This window comes from Blennius ocellaris, assembly GCF_963422515.1.
Source record: "Blennius ocellaris genome assembly, chromosome: 11".
NCBI classification, from domain to species: domain Eukaryota; kingdom Metazoa; phylum Chordata; class Actinopteri; order Blenniiformes; family Blenniidae; genus Blennius; species Blennius ocellaris.
In genome coordinates this window covers 10689386-10700936 of record NC_137660.1, presented here as the reverse complement: position 1 = coordinate 10700936, position 11551 = coordinate 10689386, and the positions used below count along the sequence as shown (strand labels likewise).

At 42.4% G+C, this 11551-nt stretch overlaps 1 protein-coding gene across 1 annotated transcript in view; it reads right to left on the bottom strand.

The window, feature by feature from the left end:
- Positions 1-3077: 3077 nt before the first annotated feature.
- Positions 3078-11551, bottom strand: part of LOC308136091 (PDZ domain-containing RING finger protein 4) — a gene marked incomplete at its 5' end in the record, with an annotated part of 58739 nt that continues 50265 nt past the window's right edge. The window contains 4 exons of the mRNA XM_080504305.1: positions 3078-5001; positions 5844-5972; positions 6713-6814; positions 9762-9824. Of these exons, the coding sequence (XP_080360431.1) occupies positions 3535-5001; positions 5844-5972; positions 6713-6814; positions 9762-9824 (1761 nt within the window). The 3' untranslated portion in view covers positions 3078-3534. The remainder of the gene's footprint in view (positions 5002-5843; positions 5973-6712; positions 6815-9761; positions 9825-11551) is intronic.

Here is an 11551-nt window from a genome sequence, read left to right as displayed (position 1 = left end):
TTGTTTTTTTAAGATGTCATGAGACTCTACATTATTCTGTGTTTTATAAATGATACAGCTTTCTACATCACGTTTATGCCCCGACAACAACACATCATTTCGGATTCAGGTGTCCGTTTACACAATAGTGCTTGGAGCCAATGAAAATGCAACTTTTTGAAAACAGCTCCCAATGTGGAACTTTTCGAAAAATGGTCAGACTTCATGTAATCGTGTAAAATGCAATTTTTTGAAAACATTCAGATTCCATATCCATGGATAAGGATGAAAATGCTACCACTGTGTACGAGTACCACGACCATAGTAAATACTTCTGCACATGCTCAGTAAATGGACAATAACAACAATGGCGGCCTCCAGTGTGTCATGACTCCCAGTTCATGTTCTCCTGGGACTTTGTAGTCTTACAGTTGAGAGTCACCTGTAATAGCAATCCATCTTTTTCGTCTGTCAATACGAATGTCTGTGTGTTTGCCATTGGTAATGTTTATAGTGTATTGTTTCCTGACTTTGTAGTTTCATTATTAAAAGAAAACAGCACCTATTAGTGGCCCAACAAGAAAACATTTTCAGTGTTCCTGCTGGATCTGTGTGAATACACACCATTATTCAAAACATTGTCGTCCAAACGCAAAACTTTTCTGAAAAGAAAGTGCAAAAATGATGACGCTTCACTTGAAATGTGTAAATGGAGGTTTAGTGTTGCCAAGCAAAGTGAATAAAACTCCCGCTTTGGTATTGCACAGTAAACTTGGGGTAGTTTCAAGGACCTCAAGTTTTGTTTCTGGGATATCTGTGTTAATACTGTTTTCACATACAGATATTTTGACAATTTTACTTTGACTTTGACTCTTAATGACACACACACACACGCACACACACACGCACACAAAAGCCATGTTTTGAAAAGGAACAATTGTTATTTCTTTACAGTAATAGATTTAATTAATACATTTTGGCAGATGAGTAGATTTTACAGATGGGAGGCAAATAATGTCTTGTTGTGCCCAGATAGAGCTTCTCCAGAACAGTGTCTATAAAGTTGTCTCACTCGCAATACTATGACCAACTGGGTTATTTCAACCCATCATTATAAATAGGGAAATTTGAGCCCCAAGGCATGTAGGAAATAGGATCATTTTGGCATCTGAGTGGTATTAAATGTCACAGTCTGCACACATTCAATGTTTAAAATGATTGAGACCTGAAGAGTTCCGAAAACACAAAAATAAACACTCTGCCAGAGGCAAACAAGATTTCATAATCCCCCCCCCAAAAAAATATGCCAGTGGTATGGTAAAAAAGAATGAAGCCTCAGTTAAATCCCAACAAAAAAAAGTAAAGTATCTTCGCACTCTACGGTGCCGATGACGCTTCCATTTCAGCTTTTACACATTGACAAGTTAAGATAACAGCGAGAGCAGAGGATCCCGGTTGCTCTCTCCTGCATGTGACAGGGCCATAGTGATGATTAAGTGGTCGCTTCATATTAATGAACACAAAGCCATCCAAGTGGAAGGAGATTTTAATTGAAATCACCTTCTGTTTAATAACTTGGCATATTCAGAGGGAGTCTTCAGCAGATATCCGAAGTGAGCGTGTGTGCTCAGTGAACAAGTAATTCAGTTTCACTTCACAAGTTTCTTTTTGGTTTTTTTCCCCCCTCCTGAGGTGGCTCGTTGTAGCTTTTGATGCTATTTTTTAGCAGCGTTTAGGTTCCTGATAAGGCACCTGTTTAACGACAGAGTTCACACCAGCAGTATGAAAAAAATGAAAGCTCTATTTTAAATGGATTCATGATGAAATGAAAAGAAACCTTCTACGTGCTTACAAACGTGTCATGGGGTTTTGTTGAATTCCAATACCGTCAAGTGTTTTAATGTTTGTCATTGTTAACAAGCACTTTTCATTACTGTTCAAACACACAGCATCAACTAAAAGGCAGCAGCAGAGGTTTGTGTTTCACTGCAATAAAAAAAAAGAAACACTCTGAAGTACAGAGTCATAGCAAAAAACAATAATTTATTATCATTTCGTTTGCAAAGATCACCATTATCACACAATTTATCTGGCTACAAACCTAGGCCACCTACGCTTTACTCAGAATTGGACCATCAGACATCGACTCAAAACATACGAATTTCAAATGTACAATATTTCATGTAAAAATGAGGCATTTGGAATGAGTATACTGTACATGTAACTCAACTATAAACACTTTTTGGGGAATGGTATTTCCCCAGGTCTTAAATGCTGTGTTCTGAGTCCTGCTCAGCGGCAATCGTCCCAACACCAGTTTAACATGGCTGCAAATATAACTCAGCAATGACTATACAACGTCCGAATGCTTTCAGGTACAAAGAACTCAAGTTATACAATGCATGAATAAGGCTGAATAACACCACTCTGGCCCACAGAGATATACTGATGCATTAGTGTTTGTGTATGAAATCCAGCTGCCACACCAGCATGTCTTTGATTCAGGATTTGCTGTTAAGGCTATGCTGAGGAAAAGGTATCCGTGGAGAGTACAAAACCCTGGCATGTAAACACTGTAGAGAAGGTCCGCATGTCGCTGGATATGTGGGAAATGTGTATGAAATCATTCTACCCAAAACTGACACACAAAAAAAATCCCCCATCTATTTTGGATGCAATGTACTGCAAGAATTTCCAAAAATAGACTTCTTTACCGTTGGTGTTGCAGCGTTGTTTGTGTCGTCTCCTCATTTTGTTGCTTTGATTTTTAAGAGGCTCAGGTTTGTAAATGTAAAAAAAAAAAAATAAAAAAAAAAATACTCAAGAAGTTGACTGTAAGATGAGGTATTCCATCCTTTAAATGGATACTAGTAAAAGGATACCTTGGTCAGATGTCAATACTATTTCTGTTCCGGTCCTAAAAGTACCAAGAACATGTTTCCATGACAACAGAGTGTGATGACATGGGGTAAATTGACAATTTATTTAAATTTCATTAGGTTTCATCATAGTTATTGACTTAATTTCCACAATACAGGGATGAGTGTAATGTATAACATGAGAGTCAGCTTCTATAACTTTAAAACATGTATGGTGTGTTAAGACAAGCTGGAGGACTGATTTCACCGTCACAGGAAAGGTAGATCTGTTAGAAAAGCATATGAAGGCGGGTGAATAACTGATCAGTCAATAGTTACAAAATACAAAAAAAAACAAAAAAAAAACCCCTCAAGTTTCTCATACAACTATGTAGAGTTATATGGCTAAAACATAAATATGAAAATAGAATTGAAAAGATAATCATGTTTAAAGTAATAAAATAACTGTATTGTAGTTTCATAGAAAATGTTTCCCGACGGAGTGATGCGAAAAAAACGACTTTGAAAAAATATCAAAAAAATGCCATGACACCACTGATAAATTCTCTACAAAATGCTTTTTGGGTTACAAAGTGTGAAAAATATTCCTATTGTCCTCATAAAAACGCCACATTGAACGAGGCAAGTATGTAATACCACATGGGGTAGAAGGAGTCAGTTGTGTTGCTTGTTCTCTTTATACAGTAGTGACTGAGAGGAAGGCGTTGTGCACCTTGGCTCCTTCTGGGGCTTTGGTGCCGTGAGTCATCAGCTCCTGGATCGTCATCCAGTTGTCCAAAATCTTCTTGTTGCGCTTCTTCATCATCTTCTTGTGGCTGAGCTCGATGATGCTGACTTCCTTGCGGCCCTCGCCGCTGCTCTGAGGGTTTTCCTTCAAGCTCTCCAGCCGACTCCGCTGCATGAACTCCCGTCTCTGCCTCTGTTCCTTGGCCCTGACCAGGTGCTGCTTCCTCTCCTCTTTGCTCCAGTACCGTCCCATTTTCATTTCGCTCATTGCATCGTCGTCTGTGGTCATCCCCCCGCTTCGCTCCTCTTTGATCTTTAACGCCCGCTCCCTCAGGATCTTGTCTCTCACGGGCCTCTTGGTGATGTAGCGCGTGCCGTCACTGCGGATTTTCACCTTCCACTCCATCTTGGGCTCGTTGCTGGGCCGCTGAGGCTCTTTGCAGACGCTGAGCAGGCTGAGCTGGCTCTGAGCGTACTCCACAGCAGAGCGCTGCTGGATCAGCTGCATGTAGCTCTGGTAGTGGCGGGCGTGATCCGGGATGCTGGCCTGCCTCTGCTGGGAACTGTGGGAGGGGGAGAAGTAAGGAATACGGGAAGCACACTGCTTTAGTTTGCCTCGGCTCTCCTCCTCTGCCTGAGGTGTCTGGTCCGACTCGGAGGGATTGCTGTGGTCCGGGCTGCTGCTCTTGCCCAGGACCGCGCCACGGCATGCTGGGACGGGGCTGGGGCTGAGCGAGGGGCCAGCAGCAAGGCCGCCGTAGAGGTTTCTCTGGTTGGTGAGACTCACCATCCTCTGGAGCGAGTGCTCTGGGGAGCGGTCCATCGCCAGAGGGGTGCTCCTCGAACTCTCCGCCGTGTTGTAGGCACTGGAGCTGTCCTTGTCTGATTTTTCCAGCCTCTCGTTAATTTCCGCCAGCTTACCCCTCGTCGGATCGCCACAGTGGAGGCTTTGATTTTTGGTGGCGGGCTCAGAACGGCCCGTCGACGGCGACTGCTGACCCTTACGGAGCTTGTGGGCCTGCATGATGTTTTGACATTCCAGCTCGATGCTGCGCAGCTCCTCATTGAGCATGCGCAGCTCGTGCTGCACGCCGCCCTGCTCCCCCACGCTGCACTCGATGGTGCTACGCCGGCTGTAGAAGAGGTCGTACTCGCCACTGTTCCGTATCTGACATTTCAGCTCCAGCAGTTGCTGGAAGCGGTCGCCTTCCGTCTCGTCGTCGTCCTCGTCGTCCTCTAATCGTGTAGAGCTCGTGGTACAACGCGAGTCCCGACTGTCCCTCAGGCACTGGGACAGACGCTTCTGAATATGTGCCAAGACGTTATGCTCTGAACTCTCCACTCGGTCTTTTATACTCAGCAGACCGTCTTTATGATGAGGCAGCGTGGAGCAGGTGGGCCGGTCATCTTCTGCTCTCTACAATAAAGAAGTGAACAAAAGCATGTACATATATATTATATACATACACATATGAACATTTGATCATAATTATTTTGCACGTATTAGCATACAGATTTAATTATTAGAAACCTTTGACTGTCATTTGAAAAAAATGTTAACTGGCAAAGGCACTGTAGTTAACATAGAACATTTATAATTATGGTACTGTACAAATGAGCATCCTGCACTGATTCTGTGGTTATATTCAGATTAACTTTCTTCGTAAAATGAAGATGAAAAGACAACAAAACAGTTGGAGGAAGTTTTTTAGAGTTCAAGGAGTGCAACCCAGCCATGCACTCTCCAGGAGGAATACATACGCTGTCGTGTATATTTCTGTTAGACTTCAGGGATTGTCTTCTCGCTGCCGTGTCTTTGAAGTCCCATTTATATAGATTTTTTTTGTCATATGCCGTCTCTCCAACAAAACAGAATTACTAATGTTTGGAATATAAATGGTTCAACAGTCCCCTTGCATAAATATTCATCAGCGTTATTCTGCCTTCACATTTCAAAGGGCAAAGCTTATTTTTGCTCACTTTTACAAAGAAAGCCAATGAAGAGTTTGATACTGTCTCTGCCATCAGTGAGTTTTCGTGTTCTTTCACAGACGAGGTTAACATTGACCCCCGAATAATTACACAGGCCGGGCCCTTGTTTCCCGCCCTGAAGGTATGAATTTAGTAACACTTGTCAAAGGACTGAACTTTCCCTTTGTCGCAATTCTTTCAGGAGTTTGATTCTATTGAACCGAGTAAATAAAGATCTCCAGAGTTCCTCTCAGCTGCAGGGTCTTTGTGTTTGACTGCTTTTCTAACCTGTTCATTCTCCTGCTCCTCCTGTAAGGCAGCTAATTCCATCTCCTCTCTCTGCTGCTCCTCCAACATTTCCATCTTCAGCTGCTCCAGGAACTCGCTGTGCTCGTCATCCAGCCAGGCCTCTTCCAGCTACGTTTCAAGGGAAAAAAATAAGAAAAGAAAGAAAGAAAATAGGCATGCAGAAAAAAAAGAGAAGTGTTATTTGTCATTGCTTAAATCTTGTGGTGACATAAGGTCTTGTAACAAATAGTCGCTTGTTCCACACGGATGCTTAAATGGGATTTTCTTGAAAAATAGATTTGACTGATATGTAGCCACAATCCTTTTTTTGCCAACAACAGCCCCCCGCTTCATCTTTTAAACATACATTTATCATAAGATCAGGCCAGCGCAGTTTGACGGACCTCAGATTTCAACCTCTGATCGGTCGGTTCCACATCATCTATCAATTATTTGCCTGCTTGATGTAAACCAAATGGCATCCCTATTAGATGACTTCAGATTTACTACCGAGACGCATTTAATTACAAAGAGCCCGGTGGAGCTTCCTGCTCATCTGCACTGCGGCAGAGTCCTTCCACTTATTTGCCATCGGCCTTAGGCCTGAACTCACTCCACATTAGCATGCCATTAGCTTTTATGGCTTACTGTTGGAAGTCAATTACAGTGGCGCTACATAAAAATAAAATGTGATGAGGTGTCTCGGTGGTGGCTTTCACTGGGAGTCCTTCGGGAGGGGAGAAGAAGAGGGTTTGGATCCCTGGGATTGCAGCTCAGAGGTTCCTCCTGAGCAAAACTCCGGTAAATGACAAACCTGCACTTTGTCGTCAGGCCTGCTGTGTGTCAGTGCACGTGTGGTCGTTTCTAACCTGCAGCTCAGGTCTGGCCACCAGGAGCACGATGTTCCTGCATTCATCATTGGAGAGCGCAGCCATCGCTTCCTCTCTGTCTTGTACGTCTTGGCCATTAATCTGAAGATGACAAACGTGATTACAGCACTCGCAATTGAGACAAATACAAGCAAGCAGATGCGCACATGCATTTTCCTTCCCACCAACGTAAAAGCCTGTAAGAAAAACAAAGTACCACAATAAAACTCTGCACACTTTTTCCCGAGGAGAGTGTAAACACTGCTCTCTAATATGACTCCGGACTCTGCAGTGATTATGAATGAGTTGGTGACCGCGGGCCGACGAGGCTGTTGTGTCCACCAAAGTATCGGGCCGCGTACATACATCGAGCCGGACAATTAACTGGCCACTGACAGGTGGCGTCCATCTTTTTGCAGGCAGAGTAATGGGCCTGCCACTGGTGGATAATAGTGCTAGGGTACTGGTGTGTGTACACACACACACACACACACACACACACACACACACACACACACACACACACACACACACACACACACACACACACACACACACACACACACACACACACACACACACACACACACACACACACACACACACACACACACACACACACACACACACCTTTGTGTGTGACAGAATGATTATTTTACTCCAACATTTACCCAAGAGTCCTGAACATGTTTAGACTGTTTGTGAGGCACAAAGTTTTGTCCTTATTGGGCATCAACAGAAATTAAATATATAAAAACACAGACAGCGCACACACACGTGCACCAACAGACTCAAGCACACACACATTTGGGCAAATACCTCTCGATGCATCCGCTTTTATAAAATGGCCTTATTGGGAAACTTGTCAAAAAAATGTTTTGTGCTATACTAGGTTCATCAAATACAACACAATTGGTTGCATGAGTGTAATAACAATAATAAATGGATTTTATATAGCGCTTTTTAAGAGGAGACTCAAAAAAACTTTACATTATTCATTCACTCCATACTGGATGGTGGGAAGCTGTATATGTAGCCACAGCTGCCCCGGGGCAGACTGACGGAAGCGAGGCTGCCAAACTGCACCACCGGCCCTCCGACCACCACCAACCTCGCACTCTCACACTGCATTCACCCATCCAGGTACTGACCAGGCTCCACCTCGCTTGGCTTCCGAGATCTGACGGGATCGGACATTCACAAGGCGGGAAACCTCATTGACCCCATTTGAAATGCAATATTTGCATTGTGAATCGAACTGGTAACTGTAATCTCAGAGACAAAACTGAAAACTACACTTGAGGTGAAAAACAACTTAAGAGTTAATGTATTTGTTTAAAAAAGGTTTCCTATGACTCACAAACTCCTTCAAAACGCAATATAACAGGTAAAGTGAAAAACGCATTTTCTCTTTACGACGGCACTTTTTAGTGGATGGGATGTATTAGTCAGCAAGTGAAAGTTTAGTAATAAATGTTTATATGTTTCAGGCAGAAAAATGGGCAAGTGTATGAATTTCATCATCTTGGGAAACCAAATTGCGATGTGGGTCAGAGTGCAGCTCTTTGGGTGTTCTTGATCTGCAGTGAAAGCTCATTCATGTACTGAAACATTGAAAGCTTCCCTGTGTGGTCCGACCCAACAGACTGACTAAGACTGCTGCAGGAGTTGAAGCTGGTTTTGACAGAATGCACCGTTATCACAGGTTGGAGAATATGTGAGAAAATGGGAAAAAGTAATATTAGGCAGTTTGTCTCAATGTTTCGATCAGAGAATACATTTATTGCATATCGAAATAATAATAAGTTTTGTGATAAATCTAAGTGATTCATTGACACACAATATTCTTTATGGACTCTTAGCACTGTGCAATATAAAGAATAAATATAAAGTGTTACTTAATTGATATGATTGTGTGTTTGTGGGACTAATCAAAGCAGAAGTATTTGATACGACTGTTTTGACAAATAAGCACAACCAACAACTGCAGTGGATTGTTGAGGTGATGTTATCAAGGTTTTTCTCTTCTTCTCTGTCATATTTCATCTATTTGCCTGAAGGTTGCAGCAACCGGAGAAGCGTAGGAGTGAACGTGACTCCAGCCACAGGCAAACTAATTAAACCTAATAACTTGATTAAAAGTGCACAATTTGTCAGGGTTTGAACATTGTTGGAAACATTAGCAACAGTGCAAGAACACAAACACTACATGTTGAACCTTAAGCATTCACATCTGAGGTATTACTGCATTACACAAGAACAATATTCACACAGCAAACCTGATGAAACGACTCTAATACTCTTCCTTATCAGTAGCATAATTCTCTCAGATCTCATGCCTGAAAATGAAATGCAAGTGGTGCATTTGTGCAGCTGAGAATTCACAAAGCTCTCACTTTCCAAACAATAACAGCCAACAGGCATCAAACCTGCAGTCATTTAATAAACTATGTTGTCATCAGATGTGCAGCACAGACAGAGTTTGAGAAGGCAAAGTTTATTATTACTTTAAATTTTAAATATTTTCACTTTCAACTGTTTTTCAAAAGAAGCAGATTGAGGTCACATTTTCTCCTTTTCTGTAATACGTTTTGTTTTTTCCAAGAGAGCGCAAGTAAGGAATATGATTTATTGTGTAGCCGCACAAACACTGTCATCTCAGTAATTTCCCACTTGAAAGAGTTTGACAGCATTCAAAGATCGTTTCTCCCACTCGGAAGTGGGAACTTTTACCAGTTACACATTAATGCAGCTTGCATGTCTGCTCTCCCTCCCTGGAGTCAGGGAGCTTCAACATGGCGCGATCATCAACTATCAACTTTTAAAAACCCTGAATGGTGCTGAGTCTGTAACGAAAAGAGCCATGGGGAGATTTCTCCCCCTTTAATACTCACAGTGGGGGTGAGTTCCCACTTTAAAGTGCCGTCATTAAAAATGAATGGGCTCTCTTGCTGAGAGACAGCAGTAAGCGTGACAAAATAAAACCCAGTTTTTAATGTCAAAAGATTGCTGATGTGGAAGCGGCCTTTTAAAGTGCGTCTGATCGTACCTGTAAAATGCGATCCCCCTCTCGGATGCGTCCATCTTGGGCGGCGATGCTGTTTGGACTGACCTGTGGATCAGGAGAGAACAAAATAATGCTTCTGAGACACATTCTATCTTCATTCGAGAGACCCAAGAAGGGTCTAAAAATACTATCACTCATTTAGACACGTCTAGACGGCCATTAACAACAGGAGCTACTAAGAGAAGCCCTCAGATGTTGGTTCATTTCAACTCGCTGTTGTTCGGTCAGTTTTTAAAGCATTTAAGGTCCTTGAATGAACCTGCCCGTCATTATTTTCTGGCAAGTCAATATAACAGGGTCCTCTGCATATAGCAGCTCCAAGTGTAACTCAACCCCGGCACATGATGCACCTGCCCCTCCTGTAACTAATGCTATACAACAAGAGGGCAGGACACTCTTTCATCGGCCAATCAATCGCCGTCTGGGACCATTCGTTTCACTTTCTCCTATCAGATGGGATCTCGGAAGACCGCGAGATGCTGCAGCACTCCATCTTCATGATAGTCCACTCCTACACAGAGGAGCACTCATTAAAGTGGGAGGGAGGTCCCTGGACAGGAATGGGTGGAAGAGTGGAAGGAACACAGGAAATTGAAGGTAATCTGTCTGCGGCTGAGCGGCGAGCTCCCAACCATGAATAATCTTCAAACGGAAAATTGAAATATGGGAAAATGTAGGAATCCATTAACTGCTGAAGATATTGCCCGCTGAGAGAGAAGGTGTTGCATTTTCCCCTTTAGGGTTTGGTCTGTACTGAGCGCAGTTTGCTTTTGTCACTGTGGGAAGAAAATATGAGAAATGGATCTGGACGAAAAACAAAGGGAGGGTAGGGAGAGGTGGCGAAACCACTGTGACCATACATTTAGTATGAGTGCATGCCTGTGCAATTTTGGCGATATTTGTGTATTGTTAAAGTACATTTACCAGAGTATTTCCTTACCTTTTAAAAATGTTAATAGCTGACCTTTAACCTTTACAAAAATTGTAACCTTGACAAAAACAATTATCGCCAATGGTTCAGGATTAAATTATAAAAGGTTCTGACACATCAAGTCATTATTTCATTTAGGCACTTACTCAGCAGGTATAAGAGGCTGTGGTCATTCACTGACACTGATATATAGAGCTGTGTGTCATATGTATGGTAGGTGATGCTGTAATGTTCCATGATCTCAGCCAGAGGGAGAGGGAAGGAGGCTCAAGGATAGAGCCTTGAGGAACCCCACAAGTGATTTTCATCATTAATATTCACCTATTGACAAAGAATAGGCCCTCACTTGCAAGAAAGACTTAAACTGATTTAATGCTGTGCCAGATATTCCCAACAATTTTTCAAACACGTCAAGCAGTATGTTGTGCGTCACTGCTTACATAAATAAAAGCTATTCGCAAAAAAGGTGAGTTTAAAAACTCAAAATGATCAAACCCAGTTTCAGGCTCATGTACATGATAGTTCAAGTGAAAATATTTTGAAAATGATGTCCATTTACGTGGAAATGGCAGAAATGGTGAAAAATCTGTACTTGGAATGACAGGCCACAAGCTGGCAGTGTTTGTTGTTTTTGTAATGAAACTCCACAAATGATGCAGAGAATGAAACTATCAACATTAACAATGGGTAGAACACAGACGTTCGTCTGGAAAGACGACCTAGTTACAGGTGACTCAACTATGAAACTACCAAGGAGAATATGGACTGGGAGCCATGACACTCTGGAGGTCGCCATCTTTATTGTCCATCGACTCACACATAAGCAGAAGAACCTTTTACG